Below are 26,587 nucleotides of genomic sequence, written 5' to 3'. Positions count from 1 at the left end.
CTTACTCTCAGCCATCCTGAGCAATTCTGGCTAGGCCTCAGCTTCCTCATCTATAAATCGGGGATAGTAAGGCCCTCTTCATGGGGTTGTTGTGAGGTAGGAGTGATGTTTGTGAAAAAGCCCAGGGCTGTACCTGGCGTAGAGTAGATGCTTCGTGACTGTCAAGTCTGAGAGGTGGTCAGAGTCGACTGGTATGGGCTTACCTGCCTTGTCATGTCACTCTTCCTTCCAGACCCACCCACACCCTGGAGCAGATAGCCCCCGGAAACAGGGATGGGGTCTGGGGGAGCTGGAGCCGGAGAGGAGCAACACAGGGAATGCTGGGGTGAGCCTAACAGGTGGGCTGCCCTCTGGAGCCTCTTCAGCAAAGGTTCATTCCATTCCCGGGCTAAGCTCAGGCTCCGGCCTCCCTTCTGGATCGGCTCCTCCTGACACAGGTGTGTGCCCAGGCCCCCAGGTGATCTAGTCCCGTACTGGCTGTGGAGGAACACCACTGGGACATGAAGCCAGCAGCTGTGAGAGATGTGCCTCAGCGCATTTCCCCACCTGCCGGAATGGGCTGGCAGACATCTCTTCTGGGGGGTGAGTGTCTCGGCACCATGGAGACTCCCTTCTTCTAGAACAGCAAATGGAGAGTTGCCTCTATTATGGCTGGACCCACCTCGGACTCACAGCCCTGAGGAAACATCCCGGAACCTGAAACAGCTAATGAAAAGGAACCCTTCCTCTGAAGGGTAGGTGCTGGCCTGAGGCCCTCCTGCCCAGCTCTCCCAGGTTCCTTGCCAGGGTCTAGGCTGCTAGGGAGGCCCCATCAGCTGTTGCTGTGGCGGGACTTGCTTTCAGTACTTCCTGCAATTGGCTGTCATCCGAGTAAGTCACCAGACAGTGCCAGAGGGGCTGCTGGAGAGCAGCTTGTCCAACTCCTCGCCATGGCCCCCCCGACACACAGGGAAGTGGAGGCCCGGAGGTTGTTTGCTGGCTGACCTTGTACAAGTACTTAACTCTGAACTTGCTCATCCTCATCAGTGACATGGGGATGACAGCTGGCTGAGGGCTACAGCAAGGATGGGAGGGACCGATGGAAGGGGTTAACCGGGCAGGGTCCCTGGGGCAGTACCATTCCCTCCATCTCTGGGTGCAGCCCCTAGGGGACCACGCCAGTGGGGAGGAGGGGAGGACGGGTGGAGGAAAGAGGGCTCAGGCAAGGTGTTACCACGTGTCAGTACAGACTTGGAACCCTCAAGGGCGTTGGGAAGCTTTGGAGAACCAGTCTCTTCTACTCTTGGGTCCTCCGTCCTCTTCTCTTGGTGTTGTCAGGGAAGCCTCTTGGCCCCTTCCATGGGGTGGGGCAGGGCATCTCTGGAGAGAATGGGGTACCCAGCTGAGCTCCAGGCCAGGACTGAAGGCCCCAGATCTGAAGAGGGAGGGAGAGATACTGGATTGGCACCCAAGCAAGGTGGGCTTGGGAGAGGGCAGTGAGGAAACAATTGGGATCATCTCCATCAGAGATGAGAAGGCCACAGGCCATCTGAGAACCACTTCTTGTTTGAAAAAGAGGGTATGAGAGACTGCTTTTGACGGCTGGAACTGCAGCAGGAGGAAGGCAGTCTCCTGGCAGCGAGGTGTCTAATACTGGAACAGCTGGTACCAAGTTATTGCAGATTTAAAAGCAAATAAGACACGGGCAGCCCCCGGCTGGCATTTCTGTGGAGGAAGGCTATCTGTGCAGAAAGGGCAAGGCCATTTCCCTCTAAGGAAACAGGGAGGATGTGGGGCTTTGACTCCTGTTCTGCTTCTCCCAATCCCAGTATTAGCTGCCGTGCACAGTGGCCTGCTCTGGGCCAGTTGCTTCGGATACACTGTCTTTACCCCTCACTGTCCTGCACGGAAGGGGCCCCTGTTGACAGAAGAAAAGTGAGGCAAAGAGACCAAGAGATAGCTGGTGAGTAGTGCTGGACCTGAAACCCAACACTGATCCCAGAGTCCACGCTCTCTGTGGCCTTTGGGGCAGGGAGGAGGAGAGCTCCTTGGGAGGGAAGTGAGGGGCATTCAGCGTCTTCTCTGAATTCTCTCCCCACTCAGTTCCAGCCGTCACCCTCTGCTTGTAGGCAGAGTTGGGCTGGCGTCACAGCATCCCTCACAAGCCAACTGGTGCTGGCCAGTCGCCCACCCAGACTAGACAGAGAATAAGCAGCCACCCTTCAGTATTCATCCCAACAGGTCTCAAAGGTCAGTGTGACAGTCACATGGTTCCTAAGGGACTGTCGGTCTAGGAATCATTAGGACACCTCACTCACCCACCCGCAGTGCCCCCATCTCTCCCACACTGGCCTCGGCTGCCCCCGTCTGTGCTCCTAGAATATTTGCACTGACCTAGCCCACTCCAGGCCAGACTCACTGGGAACTCACGATTCTCATAAAGAAAGTTGTTTCCAAAGGTGTCTTATCTGTTACATCTGGGGGGCAGAGGTGGGGACGGGGCCTGGGGCGTGGGGACGTCCTCTCGGGCCAGGGTTGAATAAGGGAAGGGAGAATATTGGGGAAACTGGACTCATGAGAGGTTAAACACATCGCACGAATCTGAAGAAAAGATCAGTGGTAACATCAGTGATTGTGATTTGTAGCCTGACAAGTCCATTCATCAGATGGAAAAGATAGGGCCAAACGGCTGCGCCTAGAGTAGACAGAGCCCAGAAATAGCTCCTGGGGAGGCCCTTTGTAAAGAAGGGGCCCTGGAGGACAGGGCAGACGTGAGGCCCGGTCTCCTGGAGGGATGGCTGGGGACTCCTCGCACAGCCCCTGCACTCTGCGGAGTCAGGGCTGTCTGTGTGGAAGGCACTCCTGCTCCTGGCACATGGGTTTGACCCGGGCCCACATCCTGGAAACAATATTAAATGGTGGGCCCCCGAGATGAAATTTAGGGTGAACAGCAACTGAAGTGCTGAGCTGAAGAAAACCCCTCTTGTGCTCCCGTGGGGTAGCCTTGCTTCCCAGCCCACCCAGAGCTGGGTGGCGAGGGGACAGTCTTACATCATGCACTCACTGTAGGTATGGAAGAAACGGTCCATTTTCTACAAAGCCTGGATACTACATTTCCCTCCAGGTGGGACCAGATGCCTGGGAACAGAGAGGACAGAGATGCTCGAGGCTCCAGGTACCTCACAGTAGGCGGAGACACTGTCCTTCACTGTCAAAACTGTCCAGCTCACCAGGGACTGTATTTCAACAGACTGTGACCGACACCCATGCAGAGTTCTGGTCCTTATTTAATGTGCCCCCCAAACATGTCGCTGGCCCTCCTGGCCTCAGTTGTTCCATCTGTATTGTGGATGAAGAGGGAGGTTTCACTGCGACTTAGGAAGCCTCACTGTCAAATATTTCGTGTCCTCTGGTATGGTATTTTTACAAGGTCAAGGAAGAGTCTTGTAGAAATCCTGGACTAAATTGCAATCTGGAAAGTGGTGCATATTCTCTTTGAAATCAAGACGGAGAAATATTCTGGATGCCATCTATGAAGTAAAAAGCAAATGGCCTGTCTCCTATGACTGCAGCCAAGCCCGTTCTGGTCCAGGCTGCAACTTGCACCTCCCCGCAGGCAAAACAGCTGGGAGTGGAAGGCTGTAGAAACCCCTCAAGGAGAGCCAGAGTTGCGTATGTGATTTGTGGTGTGGTCTCAAGGGACGCTTTCCTACTCTGGGCCTTGAAATCTTGCACAGCAAGTCTCTGGGGACAAGATATTTGATGGTGGGATCTGATGGGGAAGGGGGGCTGTGGACCTGGGGAAGTAATTAAAGGTTGTCTGATATACTCCAACACACCAGACACAAACTCACCTCCTAGGCAGCCCCTTTGAAATGGCTCCTCTCTGTTGGCTGAGGGAGACCCTCTCCTCAGGTTCTGTGTCAGATGCAGCTGGTGCTGTTGCCAGAAATCCCAGGACCACGGCTCCCGCTGTCCCCACTTTCTCACCCCCCAAGAAACCAAGACTTGAGGTTTTCTAACAATTCAGATTCTTCTTTTTTTTTATTTACGAGGAATGTATATTGTTAGTCACTTTTACCAAGGGACACATAAAAGTGGAATCATAAAACTGACTGCACCCATCGTGGCACCCAAGTCTACGCTTGGGCTCTTCCCCACTCTGCTCTTGGAGTTACTACCAAGACCCCCAAAACCAGCAAAATCCCTTCAACATGAGTAAAGGAAATAGCTTGAAGCAGTGACAGTTTTTACAAGTGATTATTCAAAAAATGCACAATAGCCACAGTTCAGACAAATCAACTACAAAGATCATTTAAAAAAAAGAGAAAAAGATCTTGCTTACTAAAAACAAAGATTGGACGAAAAAGTGAAGAAAACACTCTAGGTGGGAGTTCTGCCTCTGTCCCACGTGACTCAGAGGGGCAGGGGTGGGCACGGCCGCGCAGGGCCTGACACAGGCTTGTTTCCAGCAGATGCATGGGTACAGGGAAGCCTTGCTCTCTCCCTACAACAGAAGCTGAATACTGTAAGTTCGCTAGACAAGATCTTGGGGCAAGCAGGGGCTCTGACCTTTTGAGAGTGCCCGTGCTCCCGGTTAAAGAAGAGGCAGCCGAGTCTGAGCTCTGCAGGAGATTCCAATGCCCAAGACAGTCCACAGGGGCCGAACATGCCAAGGAATCAGTAGGTGATACCCTCTAGCCTGAAGAACCAGGGAGATGAGCTGCCTCCTGGGGCAGGACTGATTTTGTGTGCCATCAGGAGATTCACAGGACTGCGGGGCAGGCCCCTTCCACCCGAGAAGACAGGCACGGTTTCCCTCCTAGTTCCTTGGGACACTTTGGTGTTCTGCAAAGATATCCTTAGTATATTTAAAGACTTATGTTTTCTCACTTTGGTCAAAAGTACAGAGAGAACGGTAGCCACAAGAATAAATGTGTGGATGCGGATGTATCCACCGCTGAAGAGGTGGGACAGACAGGAGGTTAACTAGTCAGTAGCTTGCGGGGTGTGGGGGAGGATGGAAAATCGTCTGAGGGCACTGGCTCGGCATGTTCACAGATACAATAGAGGAATCATCCAGAGGAAAGAGGCAGGCTCGGGCCTGAAGGGGGCAGGGCCTCTGTACTTTTCTTGAGCATGTCTGGCTGGCTTAGGCCCAGAGCCAGACCCCACAGAGAGTCGAAGGCTCTGACAAGAGTCCACAGTACCTTGAGATGTAGACCAAGGGTCCCATCTCACAGAGTTTTAGGACAACCTGCCCTTTCACCTAGAACTACTGTTGAATGTCAACCCTATAAAGACTCCCTAGCAGGCAGGGAGACCTCAGGTCTGTGGCCCGCCCACAACCAACCTTCTGAAGCTATCAGGCGAAACAAAAGCACTTGGTTAATCAATGGAAAATGACATCTGACTTTTAAATCTGTGCAATTACAGGTTATCTGTAGCTGTTAGGAATCAACATTTACAGCATTCTTTTTAAAACTCCCAATTTACCCATGACTTAATCACCTTCCCTTGGTGTCACTGTCATAAGAAACATGCTGGGTGGAACAGTGATCTGACCCAACATGATTTTTTGCCCTTATTCCTGCTAGGTCCTGATTATCTGAGCAGAGATGATTTACCCTCTAGGATTTATCCTGGGTTTTTTCCTACCAGCTGGTTGGGGTCTGTGGTGCTACTTCCCCCATTGGTAGGACAAATTCCTAGCAATGCTTTGGGAGGGACAGCTGGGAGCTTGGCAACATTCCAAGATATGTCTGCTTCCCCAGGAAGTGGTCTGTGTCACCCCTGCAGGGCAGACGTCCCCTATTGCTCGGGCAATTCCTTTAGCCCCGTCTGGCTGGTCCCAGCCTTCCCTGCCACCTGCGGAAGGGATGCACTTCCCAAGCAGCAGCCTTCCCTGCCTCTTGGCCCCTCCCGAGCCGGCTAAAGTGCACAGTCGGAAGATCACTGAGCATTAGCTGCAGACTCTGGTCACGCTCGGCACTGGTAACAAGCCGGCTGTCGTTTTAAACTCCTGCCCTTATCAACGTTTCACCAAATTCTTTAAGTTCACCTCTCTACCCTCTTGGAGGAAAAGGTAAAACTTAATGATCATGAAGAAGGAATCTCAGAAGGGGAGGAGGGGAAGCAGAGGAGCCTCAGAATCCACAAATGAGAAATCATCAGTCCCTGGCATGATTCACACTGTTGACTGGAACCTAACTGAGACCACAAGAGGTCAGTGTAGCAAACACAAAGGGGACGGAAACAGGAAAAAACGAAGAAGGAAGAGGAAGTGGGCGCAAAGAAGGAACAACCCCTTCTCTCTGCCCTTAGGTTTCTACCCCTCTGCTTGGGAAAAGAGAAGGGGGATGGCTAGACCTGGCCTAGTAATCCCAAAGAAAGCAGGAAAAACAGGAACCCAAAGTTCTCAGTGTTAACAATTGTGGTTCCATTTAAAAACAAAAAACAAAAAAAAAGGAAACCAAAAACCAAAAACCCTTGACCAATGTGATGAGGAATGCTACGACCTCTCTCTCTCTCACCCCAGTGTGAAACACCCTGACCCATCAGTCACCGGATCACACTACACTGGGCAGAGGTAAAAATTCTTTTCCTCCTGGGGTTTGCTTATCCAGTTCCCGTAGCCCATGTCCTTCAGACTTTTTTTGAAGTAGTTCTTGGCTATCTCGTAGTCACGGGCAGCTTTCTTGGCTTCACCATAGGAGAGTCTAAGTAGATCCCTGCGGTACCGGAAGGAGCAGAGCTTCTTGAATAGAAGGAAAATGTTCTTTTTGGAGACCCGGGATAATTCATTCCGTGGCCTGGAGAAACGAAAGCACTCACTGTTCACCTGGGATGGAATAGGTGGAGACACTGATGGGGAGGGGGGGCATGGGTGCGTGTGGCAGCTTTTAAGCTCCGGTGTTTGGCAACATGACACCCCCTTGGGGCTCAGGCCAGGACGCCTGGCTCTGCTTTTGCTGTGCTCTCCCAGCTCCTTACCCATCCACGGTGCCTCTGGTCCCATCTAGGATCTCTAGGTCATAGCCGTCAGCCAAACACCAGTTGACGCTTGTCTCCTTGGTCTTCCCGGATTGCCTCTTGGAATCGTATACACTGACTCGGCCAACCTAGAAATTCCAGGAGCAGTGGGAGAAAGATGGAAACCTTTCAAGGAAAAGCTTCTGAAGCAGGGACTCAAGACTCACAGGAAAGAGGGAGTTGTGGGGTCATGATCTTTCCCCCTTATCTAGGATTCTGTTTGGCTAAGACTCAGACGTACTAACTCGACCTCAATTCAAATGAATTCCAGACTAAAAGAAGGAAAGCCCTTGGCATTCAAGAGGAGGAAAGGGTAAGTTCTGGGGAAACGAACTAAGGCTCCCCTTGCCCACACTGTACGTTTTTGCTCTGTTGATAGGATTACTTGAAAAGGAGAAAACGTCAAGGGAAAAATGGATGAGGTTATAGCACCTTGGGGTGGTTGACAATGAAGGGATGTCGGAGTCCATCCTCAAACGCACTCCCATCTCTTGTCACACGACAGCAAATGGCACGGGTCAGATGCCCTTGGCTGAAAAGGTAACCTGGGTACGAAAAAGAAACACACACACCTGTGTTTGCACCAAATGCTGTGAAGTGGCAGAGGCATGTGGGGAGTGTGAGGGTACAGACAGAGTTGTCAAGACAGAGAATCAACTCCCTACTTAGGAAGCACCTTCTAACTGTGGCTGCCCAGGATATACAGGGATCATCAAACATTTAAGCACAATACATAAGGTTCCAGGTAAGGCCAAGGGCTGAGGAGAGCAAGGAAACTCAGACACTGCAGTTTTAAGCTGCTGTGTTTAACTCATCTTGAAAAGACTTGGCTGGCATGTCGTTACCTAGGCTCACTGCCTAAACCAATCTTCCCATCACAGCAGACCAGACACTCAGAATCAATCACTAACCACTGCATCGAGCACACTTTGAAAAGGGGAGACATCATGTTAGCACCTGGCAACGAAGCATGCGGTTTGCTGGGATTTGGGCACCAAAATGACAGTCCAGTTTCAGCTCTCAAGACAGGTCCTTACCCAGTGTGACGGATTTGAGATACACAGGCTGCAGGAAGTGGGTCAACAGCGCCCCCTGCAGGCCGAGCACATTCCAACGCAGGATCTTGTCACTACAGGACATGGTTCGGAGTCTCTCCCCCAGCCGAATGCCGTCCCACGTGGGCACAATGTCACTGGACTCCACTGGGATTGTGCCTTCTCCTGGATGGGAGACTTGGGTCAGACCCGAAGGGGCCCTTGGACCGAGCCCCTCCCTGGCGTGGTGTTTCTGCTTCCTAGACTCGGGCCAGAGGCTACTCACTCATTCGTTCTTCATATTATTTCATAGCACCTACTATGTGCTGGGCACTAGGCTTGGTGCTGGGAAACAATGGTGAGCAAAACCAAATAAGATCCTTACCTTCCTAGAACGTTTATGGGGGTGAGGGGATAGAAAGGGAACGGAGCAGACGCTAAACACGTAAGTCAACACACATAAGAATTCTAGATGGTTCTGAGGGAGCTATGATGGAGGACAGCCAGGGGAACCTCCTGGGATAGGACTGTCAGGCGGGCTGAGACACGAAGGAGGAGAAGGAACCGCTGAGAAAGAGTGTTTCAGACACAGAGAAGAGCAAAAGCAAAGGCCCTGAGGCAGCAGGCGGTTTAGTTGTTGAGAGCGCTGACAAAGAGCCAATGTGGCTGAAGCACAGGTGAATGGCACGTTTTGCTTTTATGTGAAGTGTGGTGGGAAGCCACTATAGGATGGTGGGCTTTTTGTTTTTAGTGAGCTTCACTGAGATATAATTCACCCATTTAAAGCACATACTTCAATAATTTTTAGTATATTCACGGAGTTGTGCAACCATCACCACAATCAATATTAGAACATGTCATCACCCCCAAAAGAAACCTCCTATCCGTTAGAAGTCAGTACTTCATTTCTTCTTATGGACAAATAACATCCCATTGTATGGACAGAACTCATTTTGTTTATCCATTCATCAGCTGATGGACCCTGGGGTTGTCTCCACTTTCGGGCTATTACGAACAATGTTCCTATGAACGTTCCTGTATTAGTTTTTGTGTGGATATATGTTTTCATTTCTCTTGGGGATGTTCCTAGGAGTGAGTTGATGGGTCATATGGTAGCTCTGTGTTTACACTTTAGGGTTCTGAGCAGGGAAGTGACATGATCTACGTTTGAGGGTCACTCTGATAACTGTAGAAGGATGGCCTGAAGGGAACAGGAGCGGATGTGAGGAGACAGTAGGAGACATTAGAGGACAGTGGAGGAGCGGGAGCTGGCAGACATGGTGGAGAACCAGCAGCCAACTAGTCAGGAGGGGAGCCGGGCACTTGGCGTCCTCCAGTCAACATCTCAGGCTTGGTTCTGCATCATTTTCTTTCCATTTTCTCCAAACTTCCCTGAGGTGATCCCATCCATTTCCATGGCTATAAAGATCAACCATAGGAGGATGACTCCCAAACTTTTATTTCCAGCCATTTCTCTCCTCTGAGCTCTAAGTGGGTACTTCTGCCTCCTATTTGATTTGGAGATCTCCCCAGCTACCTAATTCAAAATGGAATCTTGATCTTCCTACAGATCTTCTCTGACCTACATCTTGCCTCTCCCTGGAAACAAGACCCTGGTACCTCAGCAACTAATGGCAAAAACTTGGCAGCCGTGCCCTGGCTCTGGGACGGGCCTGGGGCTTCGCAGAGCTTTCTGGTGGGAGAGGGAGGACGTGTCACTCACCGTTCTCTACCTTGGTGCGGAGCTTGCCTTGTTTGGGATTCTCAAAAACAGGGTAGTGGCGGGAGTCTGTGCTCTCCACAGCACGGTCACTGCAGGACTTGTCAAAGAGGGCACCATCGCCACATGGGGCCGTGCTGCAACACAGGGGCATCTGTTAAAACCCACCTGTGCAGATATATCTCTTCAGTTTCCTGGGGCTCAAGAAGAGCTCGATGTGGGAGAAAGTAGGCTTCTGAAGCCTACTACGGGCTGCTGGAGTGGGCAGAAGCGCATGTGAGTCACTCCACACTGAGGTGTGGACCTCAAACACAAAGCCAAGTGTGGCCCATCGAACAAGCTCTGATTTACGGACCAGGAGAGCATTCAGACACCCAGCTCTGGAAGCCTGGCAGGGCTGGCTCTAGTGGCAACAGAGACTGTACAGACCTGATATAGAGATGGAACGACACGGTCTTTTTTATTTGGAGTTTTTCTCCTCCCTTAGCAGGCTCAAATATACTATCCTTCGCAGTCTGGGGGTTGTACTTCATTAGCTCGCTGTAGAGAAACCTACAAGAAGAAAGTCTGGTTAAGAAGACTGATTCTGGAAACAGCAGTTGCTTCTATAATCTGATCCCAAGCAAGGACAAGGCTTAACAGTGCAGACCTTTCAGGGTTTCTCAGGTTGGAAGAGTTGGTGGGAAATTCTCCATGGGAGACCTCAGCATTTCTTAAAGCTAAGTTAGCCTTTCAGGTCAGTTCCATTTCTGCCAAGAGCTTCTCGCTCTGGCAGCTGCAGGGATTCTAGGGCGGAACAAACTGATTCAAGGACTATAGGAGGCTGTTGCTTCTCTCCCTTCATAAATTAAAGAAAAAGTGAACTGGAGGGGAAAGCTGGCAGGGCAATGGGTTTGTTTGTAGGTCCTCAAATGGAGATGGAAGGCTTCCTCATCCCTACAGCACTGAAGATCAAGAAGTCATTATGTGCTTTTAAAAAAGGGCTTGAAGCAGAGTTGGCAGAAAAAGAGCTCTTCAACAGCAGGCTGAGTAGGGGCACGCAGCCGGGTCACAGAAGGGACTGATCCCGTAAGACAGGTTCAAATGGACAGGTGAGGCAAAGGCTGACACTGCAGGGTCGAGGACCTGCCCGTCAGGGGGGTGTCAGAGCCGCCACGCCCTGCGATCTCACTCACCTGATGAAGCCTCTCCGGGAGATGATCTCTGCGTGGCAGTCATTGACGGTTTCTCCCTTTAGGCTTAGAGAATCTCCTTTCACACAGCGATTCCCTGGGAAGGCAGTTAAAGCAAATGTGAAATTTCCAAAGGAAAACGATGATGGATAGAGTAGAGGCTGTTTGTTCTTAAAGCTTGAAGGCAGAAACAGCCTCAACTGATCAGATCCTGACTCCTGTATTCTTTTCACTAGGAACTGAGAATTCATTCCCTGCTCTGAATTAACTGTAGCTAAAATGAAATACAAGGAGAGTCTTCTCTCTGCCTTAAATTCACCCATACAGGACCCCAGGAGAGAATGAGGAGGTGCTTCCAGTCACTGCGGGGGGTGGAGAGCTGGGACACATTTCAGAGCCCACTTACCTGTCCCCAAGCTGACCACGACACCCAGGTCTTCAGAGTCTTTCTTCATGATGATGGCAGCCAGGATCTTGCGGCCAAGCAAGGAGGGCTGGAAACTGTTGGTGAGAGCATTGAAGCACCGGTGGCTCAGCATGGCTATCTGGTCGTGGAAGGTGCTGCCTGTGAGAGGAAGCTGTGGGGACAGGAGGCCATGTCAGGGCCACCGAGCCTCGTCTATGTCCACCATGTTTCAGAGTGGGCAGGGAGGTCGAGTTCTACTGGACTGGTGGGTCATCTTTCCCCCTCTCACGTCTAGTGTCCCAGTTCTAGGTTCTACTGAGGCTAATATTAAAGCCGAGGAATAGTTCACATGATAGCAAGTTAAGAGCTGACTCCACCCAGACAGGAGTTAGCAGGACCCCCAAAAAATATAGCACCAAAAGTAGACGTCTTAACTGTCTTTGGCTGTGCTTCTGGGGACCTTGAGAGGAGGAGCATAGTTCTTCTGAGACTGGCCCCTGTCACTGGGGTTACCTCTGTGAAACCCATGCGCTCTGCCTTCTCGTCCTCCCCAATCAAGACGCGGAGGGCCGCATCTGCTGCTTCCTGCTTGCCTTGCTTCTTGCTGTGTGCGCAGACGGCTGGGAACCAGCGACCCCCAACTTTTGCTTGGTAAACGAACCTTGGGGATGAGAAGCAGGGAATAAAGACAAGCACCTTACCCCGACAGCTGCTCCAGAAAAGGGCTGGTTTCGCTCAAGATGCGGCCAGTCTTGCCAACACGTGGCCCCATCACTCTTGACAGCTCTGTTCCTAAGGCAGCATTTCCCAGACTTCGGATATTCATGAATCACAGTGTGATTTCCGCTAGATCCAGATATCACCTGGAGTATTACTTACTTAATATTTTTCTCTAAGTTGACTCTTTTAAAATGTAAACACGTTTTAAAAGGACACTTCATATCACTACTGTAAATGGAAAATGAGTATCACTTGCCATGAACTGAAGGTGGCTGTAAAACTGACTATGATAAAAATCATGTTTTAAATTCTGACAAGACTCTATTGCTTGTAAAGGCTCTAGGCCTGTCTTTTATCATAGTTTAGCAAGTATTAGGGAGGGTTTAAAGAAATACTAACACCACATGTGGACTTTCTTCTTAACTAAAGCAAAAATGAGAAGGGAATAACTTTCTCCCTGCTTGCATCACTTTTTAAATGCTCTGTCTGATTTTTTAAGTACCTGACTCCATTTCTTCATTCATTTCCTGATTAGCTCAAAAGGACTTAACCTGGAGAAGTCAGAGTCAAGGTCAGCCTTAGCTCAGGGAACCACACCTTTATGAGGAGTTACTTTTCGATTCCTGGAGGCCTTGTGATGGCTAAGGGGAGTGGAGTGTACCCTGGGCACTGGCGGAGCAGGGAGGCAGGCAGTGCTGCTGAGGGGCCCTGCAGTTCCCCTCCCTTCCTGGCTGGGGATCTCCACAAACACATCAGAACATGATGGAGCAAAACAGCCTGGGCAGCTACCAGACAAGGTTTCAAGAATACTAGCTTTTAACCAGATCCTAACCTGCTTTGGGGAACCCAGCTTTGGATAATCCAACTGCATACAACAAAGGTTTCAGTATCAAGATTTATCCACCAGCTCAGGCAGTGAAAGGAATCAATCTTTATGTCCAGCCATACTGAGCTTCTCACTATCCCTTGCTTATCCTAAGTAGCTGAATGCCTTTGCCTCTTTCTTTGATGGTGCTGACTGGCTTGTGCAGGCCAGTGGGTTAACGTTCAGCGAAGCAAAAGGACAGCGACATGAAAAGATGTTGAAGAGAGGGGATGGGGGCCAAACCACGTAGGATCTTGACCTGAGGGATCCAGGAGAATTTCATGAGTGTTCTATGTGTTTGAAAAGAGTATGAACTCTTATGCACAAAGATATACACATATATCCACATATCCATACACATACATACAAATATATATACATATGTATATATATAAAATAAAGTTTGTTAATTGTGCAACTAGAATCCATTAGAGCTGCATGGTCCAATGTGATAGCCACTGGCCACACGAGGCTATTAACTTTAATTAAAATTCAATACAACTAATAATTCAGTTGCTCAGTCACACAGCCGCTTTTCAAGTGCTCAGTAACCACATATGGCAAGTGGTTAGCCTTTTTAGTGGAATGCTGGAGACAAGAGCCCAATTGGAATGAATTAAGGAAGTGAAGACAACGAAGACATTGACTACAAACAATTCTTTTGAGAGGTTTGGCTGTGAGGGGAACAGAGAGATGAGGTGGTACCTGGAGGGAGATGTGGGGTCAATGGAAGGTTTTTAGAAGATGGGCACGGGCACGTTTGTAGGCTGATGGGAATGATCCAACAGAGGGAGCAACCGATGGAGAGAGGGAGATAACTGAAGGAGAGGACGAGAGGGAAGGGATCCAGGGCAAAGGAATGGGAGGAAGGATGCTTCCTGCATACTGGTACAGATGTAATGTACAGATGAAGTAGGAAGGTGGATTTGGTGATGGGAAGGTAAGGTGTTTGTCATTTGGTTATTGCTAATTTCTCAATTAAGTGTGAAGTAAGGTCATCAGAGTGAGAAAGAGGGGTTTTGTGGAAATTTGAAGAAAGAGGCAAAGGTCTGAAATGATTTTCTTAGAGTAGAAGAGAAAATGTAGTACAAAAAAATAGTAGGAAAAATGCCAGGGGCTTCCCTGGGGCTCCAGTGGTTAAGACTCTGAGCTCCCAATGCAGGGGCCACAGGTTTGACCCCTGGTTGGGGAACTAAGATCCCACATGCCGCATGGCACGGCCAAAAAAAAAAAAAAAAGCCAGGAAGAGGACAAAAGTGGGGGTGGGGGGCAAGTGACACTCCCTTACTTAAAACCCTTCAATGGCTCTCCAGTGCTTGTGTGGCTGGAGCATAACATGGCCCACCCACAAGGTCGACCCTCCAGTCTCATCTAGCATCAGGCCTCTACTGTGCTCTCTGCTCCACCCATACTGGCCTTCCTGCAGCTCTTTACCAGCTCTGTGGACTTGGGGGTACTATCTCCTTTGCCTAGAACCCTCCCTCTCTCTTGATCATCCCTAAGATCTCAGCTTAGGCTCCACTTCTCAGGGAAGCCCTCTCCCCTCTTCTTACTGAGTCAAGTCATGCTATGTAGATTCTCACCGCATCCTGCAACTCAAGCTCCTTATAATACATATCAAGTATGAGATCTTTCATTTCTTACATGATTATTGATTGATGTCTGACTCCTGTTCTAACAAATACAATGTCCTCTATAAATATCTGTTGCATGAATAAAGTAGGGAGACCGGGAGACTACTGCCTGGTTTAGGGGAGAGAAGACAGTGGCTTACCTGAGAGTGCTGACACTGGAGGCGGAAAGAGGAGGAAGGGATCTGGGACAGAAATTGTAGGTTCAACAAGCAGAACTTAAGGATGGTTTGGCTGAAGGGGGTGAAGGGGATAGGGGAGATGGTCCCCAGATTTCTGGCATTTTACTTAATGGGGAGCCTACATATTCCCTATTAGGAATGTGCCTGGGTCACTTATCTTTTTAGTTGATGTTGCAAATAGGGTATTCTCTACTACGTTTTCTAACTGCTTATTACTGTATACAGACAAGTTCTTGACTCTTATACATCACTTTGTAGTCCCCCGCTCTCCTAAATTCTCCTTTGTCTCTAACATTTCTTCAGTTTCCTCATGAATATTCCAGGCATACCATCATATCATCTGCAAATAATGGTAACTTTGCCTCCCCTTTCCTCTCCTTACACTTACTTCTTTCTCTAAACTGACTGCATTAGCTGGTAATTCCAGAATGGTATTAAATGACGATGACAGTGGCATCCACATCTTCCTCCTGACTTGAATGGGAACAGTAATAAGTAAGCTGCTGACTTTGGACTTCAGACTTGTATTTTTATCATGTGAAGGATGTATTCAATAATTTCTATTTTCTTAACAGCTTGGTTTCTTAATCTGAATGGATGCTGAATTTTACTGCACACCTTTTTGGAATCTCTGGAGATGATCATGTGGTGTTTCTCCTTTGACCTATTAATATGGTAAATAATAATAATAATAAATATCTTAATGTAGACTAGTCTTTGCACTACATTGAGATACTACTTTTCGCATTTTAGAATGCTCATGGTGTAGAGGAAGAGATTCTTTATACATCGTTGGTGGAAGCAGAAACTGGTACAATTTCACTGGAAGAAAGTTTGGCAAAATTTACCAAAATTTTAAATGCACATATACATGTTATTCATTGAAGCCTTATGTATAATACCAAAAGTCTGGAAACAATTCAAGTATTCATCAGTAGGGACTGGTTAAATAAATCATGATAAACGCCGTACACTGGAACCCTATACTTTGTAGTTATATAGAAAGAATATAAAGTTACATGAAAAATTTTGTAAGATAATACTTTTACGTGTAAAAAGCAAGCTAGAAATCAATGCATATATGTATTTCTGTGTAACAAAAGGGGGGAATATAATTGCTTGTATTTATATAAAGATACTCTGGAAGGATGTATAATAATGTAAAGTTACTACATGGTGTGTGTGTGTGTGTGTGTGTGTGTGTGTGTCTGTGTGTGTGTGTAAGAGCTGGGTCAAAGTGAGAATGAGCTTTTTATATTTTTATTTTTGAATAATATTTTTTATTTTGCATAATCTATTACCTATTAAAAAAAACCCTTAAAAACCAATGTACACAACTCATGGCCCAGAAATTCCACTCCTGAAAATTTATACTATAGACAAGTTCGTACATGTAAGCAAAGACATATAGTACAAGGGTATTCACTGCAGGAGTGATTCTAAGAGTAAGACCAAAACCAACCTGAATGTCACCCGAAGTTAGTTAAATAATTACACATGGTGGGGCTTCAAACAGAAATAACAACATTTTCCTTCTTAAACTAGGTGGTAAGTAGCTGGGTGTCCATTTTTTTTTTTTTTTTTTTGCGGTACGCGGGCCTCTCACCGTTGTGGCCTCTCCCGTTGCGGAGCACAGGCTCCAGACGCGCAGGCTCAGCGGCCATGGCTCACGGGCCCAGCCGCTCCGCGGCATGTGGGATCTTCCTGGACCGGGGCACGAACCCGTGTCCCCTGCATCGGCAGGCAAACTCTCAACCACTGCGCCACCAGGGAAGCCCTGGGTGTCCATTTTAAGAAGACCTTTTACATCTCTTGTTTGATAAAGCAATTTAAAAATTGTAAGTATCTATTCAATGAAGCATTATGTGGTAGATATATACATGCTTATTTGTAATGACCTCTAAGACACACTGGTAAGTAAAGGAGTCAAGGGGTAGAACAGAAGATTATGATATATACTTACTTTAAAAAGCAAAGAGAGGGCTTCCCTGGTGGTGCAGTGGTTAAGAATCCGCCTGCCAATGCAGGGGACATGGGTTCAAGTCCTGGTCCAGGAAGATCCCACATGCCGTGGAGCAACTAAGCCCATGAGCCACAACTACAGAGCCTGTGCTCTAGAGCCTACGAGCCACAACTACTGAGCCCATGTGCCACAACTACTGAAACCTGTGGGCCTAGAGCCTGTGCTCCGCAACAAGAGAAGCCACAACAATGAGAAGCCCACGCACCACAATGAAGAGTAGCCCCCGCTCACCACAACTAGAGAAAGCCCATGCACAGCAATGAAGACCCAACACAGCCAAAAATAAATAAATAAATAAAACATAAATAAAAAAGAGAAAGGAAAACGTGCTAATATGTACATGGAAATTTCTAGAAGGACTCAAGAGACTGGTAATAGTGTATGAATCTGGTGAGGGAAACTAGAAGTCTGAGACAGAAATGAGACTTTTTGTTGCACATTTTTTCAATCAGCTTGAATGATTTCCTATGTACATATAAAAATTAAAATTAGTTTAAAAAAATTTAGAAGGCTCATGCTCACTGGAAGAGTGGCTGTCTTCTCAAGATGGCTGATCTAGTGTCTTCTCGGAGGCCCTGGGGACAGGGCTCCCTGAACATGCCCCTCCTCCTGTCATTCGCAGCTAATGCACATCCTTTCTTTCCCTGGGTTATAAGCTGTCCCCACTCTGTGACACACGGCTGTAGCCAGGACAGGAACACTCACTTGGGCTCATGAGGAGGTCCGGACTGGTCGACCAACTTGAACTCAGCAGCAAAGCCATGGGAGCGGGCGTACTCCAACAGGCCGCCCACGGGGTTGGTGTTCAGGTATCTGACGAGCTCGCTAATCCTCCTGACCTTGCTGGGCATCACCGATTCCAAGTTATCAAATGATTCCGTGTTCATACTTCCGGGCTGAAGGAGAATCAGCCAGACAAAGAGGAATCATAAACACTTAACGGAAACTCTGAGGGACTCACGGGCAATCCTAAGCCGCGCAGTTGCTAAAAATGACCTGTATCTTTTGAGTGGAAAACGGCCCCACCTGGTCATCAGAAGATGTTGAGCCTGTCGCCTCCCCTTGCAGGGCCTTCATGGCTTCCTCTGCAGCCATCTGCTTTGCCGCCTTCTTGCTGGGGGCACTGGCAGTGGGGAAAGTATGGGTTCCCATTGCAACGCAGTACTGGAACCTGACAGGAGATGAAAGGAGAGGATTAAACTGGTTTTGATGGAAGAGCTTTACCTAGCCTTTGTCAGGTTGTCATCCTTCACGACTTGTAAATTGCCTTGCACACATCGCCTCTGTGCCTTGGCTCACGCAGTCACTTCTGCCTTGAAGAGCCGGTGCCTTTCACCCTCCTCCTGCCCCCAGTCTCTCTTAGCCTGGCTCACCCCTATTCAACATTTTTAAGCATCAACCTAATTTCACCTCCTCCAGGAACCCTTCTCTTGAACATGTAAGTCTGCAGAGCCTCAGAGCAGAGAGCTTCTCAGGTACACCCAGGTCTTGCACCTTTTAGTCCCACCACCAGTAACCTCCAAGCCGTGTATCTCCCTTGTGCTTGGTCCCTGCTTTGCCCTTTGAACACCTAATCCCAGATTCTCTGCTCCACAAGCAGCAACCATGCTCTCAAGGCCCCCCATTTTCCATATTGAAAACAGGAGTGATTGCTCAGTGAAATAATCTGCCATCTCTGAGGAGGCAAAGAAGAAAATGTATCTCTCTCTTTTTTGAGAAAACCTCAGCAGAGATACATGATACAAGAGATGTACTTGGGGTCATGGGCAGGGCCTTCTCTGGATAGGAGGCGGAATTCACAGGAGCTCCCCAACTTGTGCACACACTCAAGCAATGTAGTGACGGGGTTCTTCCCAGAAAGGAAGGATGTTGCTGAAGGAGTGGTAGTCTGGGACTCTGCAGTCTGGAGAAAATGAGAGACAAACAAAAACAAAAACAAACTGAGAAAACACTGGCTATTCCATCACAGCAGAGGGAATGGGGATGGGAGAATTTCTTTTGGTCAACTGCATGTTTGGGGCTGGCTTTCTAAAGGAAGAGGGTTGTGGGGATTTTCTAGGCCTTGCAGGAAACAGTAGTTATTTAAATGTTCTTCGTCTCACTTCTTATCTGCCAAGAGAGGAGACTGGATTCAATAATTTTTAACGTCTCTTTCAACCCTGAAAATCTGCAATTCCAGTTAGGTTGGGAGGGGGCACTAGAAGGGGAGCTGGGTATGAGAAGAGGAAAGGTGGGCTGGTGAGGCAGGGTAGAGGAGAGAGTGGGAAGCTGACTCTGAGACAGTGGGTTGGGTAGGCTGAGATTGTTTCAAGAGGGTCCCATGAGGTTCTGATACTTCACAGACTTGGAGAGTGAACTGATGTCCTCCCAGAGGGCAGGACACCTACCTTCTCTGATTCTTTCTCCGAGGAACAGTAGTATGATTCTTCTGATCTTCCACTGTCTTTGGCTTTAGCTTCCTCAAGCAGAATTGTCATGGCTTTCATAGCTGCATCCTGCTTGGCCACTTTCTTGCTGCCAGCTTCAGCTGGGGGAAACTCTCGGCCACTGATGACAACTTGGAATTTAAATCTTGATGGAAAGTGATTAGATGTGTGAACACTAGTCTAGGCCATCCCTTCTGCCCTCTCCAAAGAGATCTTCACCCTGGAATTTCCTGCTACACTAAGGGGCTTGTTGACTTGTGAAGGAGATGGAGGATAGGCCAAGGGACTCCTGTCCCTTTGGAGGCTCAGCCTGTTCCTATTTTTTTGGAAACAAAGCAGCCAGTGACTCTCTCTCCAAGCTCATTAGAGCAAACATAGCCACAGGTGATAGGAAACTAGCTCAAGGGAAACCCACTATCTTTTAGCAATGAATTAAGATCAAGTCTGTACAAAAAATGATGAGCTATAAAATCACCACTACAGTCTTGTTAGCAACCAAAGAGCCTTTACCCTAAAGCAATGGTGGTAGACTTGGCCACCTCAAGGGCAGCTCCTGAGGAAAGCGAAGGCTTCTTACAGTGCAGTCTCACACTCCCCAGACACCTACAGGGATCAGATACCTGCCCCTTTTGGGGGCCTATTTTCGTCCCCAACCTACCCTCAGAGATACACCACTCTCATGGTTTTTTTTGAGTCATCCTACAGCTCTATTTGTCTGATGCCTGAGATGAAAGGAATTTCCCCTTGTTATGCAGAGAACCAAAAAGCATTTGTTCTAGGCCCCTGGACTTAGCTTAGACAGCCTCTGTTCAAGCTTTCATATTTGTTCAGCTCTTTGCTCAATCTGGGATTTCATTTAGAAAAGTAGGTCAAATTTCTTATTTCCTGGGTCTTCTGAAATATTTGAGCATGGCATCAATGTTTCTTATAGCTGGAGTCCAAAGAAAGGTTAACCACAAAACCCACTGCTGTTCCCCAACTCTGGGAAGGGGGATGGTGGGAGAAGAAAGAGAATGACAGCCATCCAGTCTCTACCCCAGACAGAAGCACACCAGTCCTGGCCCTGTCAGCTTCTGGACAGACGCACCCCCTCTTCTTAACAGCTCTCCTGCAATGCCATCTCAGTGTCATGAAGACAGAATAAGGAGGAAGGGTCACCGCCGGGAATCCTTTACCCTCAGACACCAGGCTACGGTTAATGTAAGGGTTAGTGGGATTCTGTGCTGGCCTCACTGGCGTGCGGTCACTCAGCTGCAGTGGTTTCAGCTCTCCGCTAGGCCCTGCAGCAGCTCCTGGGCCCACCTGTCTTCCTCAATCTGTCCGCTGGCTTGGAAGAGCCTATGGTGCAGGGCCGGGCCAGCTGTCTGAGTGAGGTAATTTCTGATTTCACAGCTTAGGAGCAGCAGCAAGTGCTAGCCCACCCATCTGTGCAGAGGCGGTGTGTAAAATTAGGACCACCACCTTCAACAGGCAGGCAGCCGTGCACTCTACAGCATCCTTTCCCTACGGGAGCTGAGGAGGGGGTGGGGAGGTGCAGTTTGGACCCGCTGCTACTTAGCAGCACAACCCACCCTTACTCTCTGTGTGCAGACTGCCGCTACCCACCTGTTCCTGCACCCCCTGGGGACTCAGCTCGGGGGGAGGGAGGACGGCACATGGAAGGGAGCGGGAAGGGCGTCAAGTCTTCATTACCTCCGGCCTTAGGAGGCGGGCATAACACTGATGCATGACAGCTAATCATCTCCAAAGAAGCTTCGTTTTAGCCAAGGCTGCCAACCTCCCCCTTGCTCAGCCAAGATTTTGGCTGGGCCGAGGTCTACATTCCCTGCTCAAGATGTGGAGGAAGGGCCAGACAAGGGTGATTCAGCCCACAGGCAGGAAAAAAGAGGGAAAAGACAGGGGCTACCAACTGGCACTGCTCACGAGTCAGCAGAGACTCCATCAGGAGCAAGAGTGCCTGACCCCAACCTTAGGCACAAATCCTGGGTGGTCTCTTACCGAGGTTCATGGGGTGGTCCACTCTGCTCTATCAGGTTGAACTCACAGGTCTGACTAGCGAACTGAGCATATTCTAACAGGCCGCTGATGGGGTTCTTCAGCTGGCACTCTGTCAGTTTCTTGTAGGGTGAACACCGTGGTAAGCCATGACTGTAGAAGGAGGGCATCTCCATGATGGCTCGAAACTCACCTGGTGCCGCGTGGATACTATTCAAGTCATCCGGGATGTCATCTGTGGCCCACTGGCCATTTTCAAAGTCAACATACCCTGTTTTGGAGGGGCCATTGTCATGAACAGGTGGTTTCAGTTTTATTGGTTCTGGTGTGACCTCTTGCCTAGTTTCTAACTTTACGACGGGTTCCTGCCCATTCTCCACTTTTTCTGTGGTGTCCATGCTGTTTGAGGCATCTGACGCAGGTAAGTTGCAGGTGGGGAGCTCTGCGATTTTTCTGGTCTCCTGGATAGCAGCTTGAGTGGTTTCCGGAACGTTGTTCGTGTTTCTCTTGATCTGTATCCTCTCCCGCTTCTTATCGGTCAAATGCCATATGGGAGGGGTCGTCCCTTGCCTGTAGACGTCCCCCTGCCTTTCCAAGTCAATCAGCACGGCAGTCACATCTCGGGCCCTGGTGAAGCCAATGTTTTTAGCCAAATTCAGGGCAGAGGAGTTGGACACATTAAACAGGTAATCGCAGATCTTTTCCTTGATCTCAGCCATGTCGAGAGGCTCAGGAGGATCTTCCAAGCCAGATGTGAGGCTTCTGTCTTCAGTTTCCAAACTGAAGTCTGAGCTTGGAGCTCCCTGGCTATGACTGTCTGCTCTTGCTACTTGGCTGGGCTGGTTCCAAGCCTGAACCGGAACTGAAAGTCTCCACAAAGGGGGCGTTCCTGCCTCCCGATGCAGCTTACCCTTCTTTGCCAGAGAGTATAAAACTCGATTGATTTCCTTCTTTTGGGCTTGGAGTTTCCTGGCCAGATCAAGTGCTGTGGTGGCCTTCCTTTCCCCAAGCTCCTCCAAGAGCTCTAAGATCCTTTGTTCCTGATCCTGGCTGATAGTCAGTTCCCGGAAACGTGAGGAGAGCGTATCAACACCTCTCCATGGCTGAACCCAGCCACGTGGGGTAGGATGCTGGAACCCTCCTGGGAGCACCTGACTTCTGAGAGGCACGCCCCTGGGGACACCCGGGATCTGAAGGTACCCGCCTCTGGCAGGTGGTCCTGGAAACCTTGGCCCGAGTCCAGGAAGGAACAGTGGCAGTGATGGTGCCTGCTTTCCAATTAGGGGTGCTTCTGGGAGTTGCCCCTTGAGAAACTCTATTTGCTGGAGCCGGAAACTATTAGGATAAGATCCCAGCCCCGGCTGCTGGTGTCTGAGCTTGCTGTGCTCATAGCCTTGAATGGGATGGGTTTGGTATCTGTTGAGGGAACACCCCTGCAGAACAAGAAGATGGAAAAGAAAGTGAATTGGGACTGCAGCGGCGAGCCTGTCCCTCCCCGCTGCCTGGGGTGGGTGTGAGGGCTGCACCTGATTCCTAATAAGCTGAGAAGGCAAGTGAGACGTGGGCCTGTGACCTAGCTAGGGTGGCCCGCCCACCTCATAAGTACTACCTGTGGACCCGACAGTGGGAAGAGATGGAAGAGCAGGAAGCAAGACGTGTAGAGTCACAGTGCTCGCCGTTCTGGTAAACGGGCGGCGGTCTGAGAGAAGATGGTGTAGCTTGTGGCCTACAGAACCGGGTTCTAAAGACACGCTGTGGAAGTGGCTATTGGGGAGTAGCTAAAGGGGTGTGGGAGGCTAGGGCCGAGGTATCCAGGAAGAGACGCTGCCAACTCTGCACAGCCAGGGGAGCCTGGTGGTTTGGGTAGAAGTGCCCAGTGTCCCTTCCAAGCCTGGGCACCACACTGAAGGACGAGAACCATGTGTCTTTTTTCTAAGGACAAAAGGGACCCTGGGGGTGTCAGTAAATACCCTGCTGCCCGTCCCCAGGGCTTGCATATCTAGGAACAATGATTCCTCATGCTCACATTCCCCTTGTCTGATTCTCCTGAAGGCTACAGGGACCTGCAGGCAGCTGCGTCCCTTTCTTCAATAACTTCAGCCTTCTACTCCCCAACCCCTGCGCCCCGTCACAATGAGCGGATTTTAGCACTCTTGCTGGTCAAGCTCACAGCATGCTCACTGCAAATCTCCTTAGTGCGGCTCCAATGATGGCCACCTCCACCTTTCAGCCACACAAGTGGCTTGTGCGGCTCCTCATTCAATCTCACTGTTACTTGAGCCGGGCCACTATCAAACCTCAAACCCTGAAACTTTTCCAAGGTCAGTGAACTTTTTCTGTAAAGGGCCGGAGGGGCATTCAACTGTAGCACAAAAGCAGCTACAGGCAAAATGTAAAACTTCCTTTTACAAAACCAAGGGGAAGGCTGCACTTGGCCCGCAGGCCGCAGTTTGCAGACTCTTGCTCTTCTCAGCCAACAACTTCTCTGTGTTTCTACCTCCACCCCTGTAGCTGCAGGTCAGCCACTCCTGGTTTGTCTCCATTCTGGCTTCACACACCTCCTCATTCAGCCTGGATCTCATGGTCAGTTCCCTTCACCACCCAAGGCCTCCTGTCCCCTTTTTCTGTTCCAAAGGTTCCAAATGGTGCTGGAGGAGGATACCGCCTCACCACGCTAAATTCCTGCTCTTGAACTTCTGTTAGGTTCTCACACGTTTGGTGGTCAATTCAGTACAACAAACGTGCGCTGACTCAATGTGGATTGAGCTCTCTTCTTTAAAAATTCTCCTCCAATGGCTTGGCTACCACCTGTGCTGAAGCTTAAGACCTGAATTTTCAAATGCCTAGACGATGTCTGTCCCCTTAGATATCCTGCCATTACCTCAAACGCCACGCATTCTGAACTAAATTAATCTTTTCCCTCAATCCAGCCCCTTCTCCCGCTGTTCTTATTACTGTTAATGGCAGCATTCTCCTCTGAGTTATTAAGGCTGGAAACCTGATCATCTTTTCTGCCTGCCTGCCTGCCTTCCTCCCTCCCTCCCTCATCTCTCACACCTCATCAGGTAGGTGCCAAAGTCCTATCTTGTCTACCACCTCTATCTTTTCTCTTAAACATGTCTTTTTCCAGTTCTAGACCCTCATTACCTCTCACATGGGCTACCACAAGTGCCTCTCATCTTTCCATCCCTCTACATTCCAGTGCAACGTGCCTGCTTTTCCCCTTACTGCCACCTATGACAACTCACTACAGATCTCTCTAACTGCCACCTTCTTCAGGAGACTTCCGACTCCCCCCCACCCCCCGCCGCCCCCATGAGAGTTTCCTCTCCTTGAACTCCCATCCAGCACCGGTTACACCACTTACTTTACCTTTTATCATAGCTACTGATTTTTTTTAATGGCACATATAGATTGTAGTGTGTCTGAAAGGTGATTAACAAATATTAGGTACCCTAGAAATTATTCTCAGCTCTCCACTATTAATATTCCCCATGTAGTATTGATGGGGGGCTGCAGTCAACTCGACAGTAAGCCCCTGGGGGACAAGGACTACACTTCAGCTATCTTTGCATCCCTAGCACCTAAGGCAGCACCTGGAACAAAGCTGATCCTGAACCAATGTCTGCATGAACAAGACATTGCTAGACACGTATTCCATCTCTTTTCTTCTTCTCTTGCTGCACACAACCCCCCTACCCCGACCTGGGGCTGAGGTATATGTGAATACAGACAGTGGGTGCCTGGTTCACAGGACTCAAAAGGATACACGAATTTGTTAACAATAGTTATTTTAGGGAAAAATTAGAGGGAGATTATTAATTTTTTCTTTATACACCCTAAAATCTCCTAAAAGCGAAACCAAGCCAAACCACCACTTGAGAACAGCCATTTGGAGGAGAGCCACTGAATGGCAGGTGAGAGCCAAGAAAGTGAGAAACCAACCTCCATGGTGATCATTCCTAAATCCCTCAACATCTCCACTCACCCAACTTCATGCCTATGTACTATACAAACTATGTAACAAGCCACTTAACATTCACTGCTCTGCAAAATTTCACTTTAATCTATTCTCATATATTTAGGATTAAGAGACAAGCCCCCCACCTCTACCAAATGGGTTCCAAAGGGTAATATATTGGTTTGCATAAAGAAATGCTTTTCCTGTAAGTCAGGTGTCCCTAATCCTTTTAAAGAAGGGAAAAATATATATACACATGCACACACATATGTATGTATACATACCACACACATATATATGTACTTGTGTACATATACTTTATATATATTTAAAATCGAGGTATATTTACATATAGTAAAATGTATTCTGTTTAGTGTATAATTCTGTGAGTTTTGACCATATAGAGTCAAAGCACACACAGCCTTATAACTACCCCTCAGATCAAGATGTAGAACATTCCCATTTCCCAAAAACGTTTTCTCACGCACTTTGCAATCAATTCCTTTCCCCACACACAGCCCCTGTCAACCACTGATCTGTCTTCTGTCTCTCTAGCTTTGCTTTTTCCAGAATGTCATCTAAATGGATTCATACAGTATATGCAGTCTTTTGAGTCCAGCTTCTTTTGCTTAGCATCATGAATCTGAAATTCGTCCATGTTGATGCATATAGCAATAGTTCCTGCCCTTTTTTGCCGACCAGTTTTCCATTATATTGATATACCAGTTTTTGGAGATAACGAATAAAGCCACTATAAACTTTCCCCTACAGGTTAAGAAGGAGCAGAGACGCTAAAAGTAAAGCATGTTGTCCAAGTGGGGCTAAAGGAGGCGTGGGCAGCCGTGGGGTCCTAGCAGAAAAGCAGAGGGGAACTGTCTTGACCTGGGCTCAGGCCTTGTTCCTCAGAAGGGGGGAGGGGAGTGCAATTTCCCCACAAACCCTCTTCCACGCCTTGCTTGACACAGTTAATTAGCAAGATACAAATTCCTAAATTCCTAGAACATAAATTTTGTTTCGCAAGAAAACACATACACACACACTCTCTCTCACACACACACACACACACACACACACACAACGCGCATATGTCATGCATGAAAACAGGAGCGTAGGGAGGTATACGATGAGCCAGGGCGAGCAAGTTGCAGGTGGCCCGCTCTGGGCTCTGACCCCATCGGCTTACCTGCCTCGGGTCCATGGCGCGCCCGAGGCATGTCCTGGTGTCCGCTCGCCGTGACCCTCCCCGAGGGGGGACCCTTCCCAACGCGAGTCGTCGGCCTCCAAGTCACAAGAGGCGCCTCTGGAATTACGACAAGCCCAGGCAGGCGGGGAGCAGGGTTGTGAAATGGCTCCGGTTCAATTTCACTTTCGTTTCTTCAGAAGGACCTCCCTCTTTGGAAAGTTTGGCCGAGGGGCGGGGCTTGGGCAAAGCTAGCGTGAG

At 49.0% G+C, this 26,587-nt stretch overlaps 1 protein-coding gene across 3 annotated transcripts; it reads right to left on the bottom strand.

Annotated features, from left to right (window-relative positions):
• Positions 1-3,998: 3,998 nt before the first annotated feature.
• On the bottom strand, positions 3,999-26,521 carry ADAR (adenosine deaminase RNA specific). 3 transcript variants are annotated; one of them, XM_029228022.1, is made up of 15 exons: positions 26,330-26,521; positions 21,189-22,618; positions 19,152-19,335; positions 18,519-18,667; positions 17,791-17,935; positions 17,470-17,660; positions 11,779-12,004; positions 11,344-11,515; positions 10,941-11,034; positions 10,195-10,317; positions 9,769-9,902; positions 8,049-8,231; positions 7,444-7,556; positions 6,973-7,100; positions 3,999-6,791 (listed from the first exon to the last, which is right to left on the bottom strand). In XM_029228022.1, exons 1-15 carry the CDS (start codon positions 26,342-26,344, stop codon positions 6,554-6,556), a joined length of 3,525 nt encoding a protein of 1,174 aa, XP_029083855.1. In that variant the 5' UTR covers positions 26,345-26,521; the 3' UTR covers positions 3,999-6,553. The 3 variants fall into 3 exon arrangements, with proteins under 3 accessions (XP_029083855.1, XP_029083857.1, XP_029083856.1); XM_029228024.1 differs by having other exon boundaries at positions 11,857-12,004; XM_029228023.1 differs by having other exon boundaries at positions 18,591-18,667.
• Positions 26,522-26,587: the final 66 nt, after the last annotated feature.

Source organism: Monodon monoceros, unplaced genomic scaffold, assembly GCF_005190385.1.
Source record: "Monodon monoceros isolate NGI ecotype Baffin Bay Population unplaced genomic scaffold, NGI_Narwhal_1 Super_Scaffold_18, whole genome shotgun sequence".
In the NCBI taxonomy this organism is placed as follows: Eukaryota; Metazoa; Chordata; class Mammalia; order Artiodactyla; family Monodontidae; genus Monodon; species Monodon monoceros.
Note: the sequence above shows the minus strand (reverse complement) of the source record. Positions and strands in the feature narration are given on the sequence as shown.

What these genes read in the sequence shown, in the direction of transcription:
- ADAR (XM_029228022.1), bottom strand. An exon ending in CGGAGAAAGAATCAGAGAAG is followed by an intron (nt 18,668 to 19,151) that starts GTAGGTGTCCTG and finishes CATTTTCTCCAG; the next exon opens with ACTGCAGAGTCCCAGACTAC. An exon ending in GGCCCTGCCCATGACCCCAA is followed by an intron (nt 17,936 to 18,518) that starts GTACATCTCTTG and finishes ATCTCCTGTCAG; the next exon opens with GTTCCAGTACTGCGTTGCAA.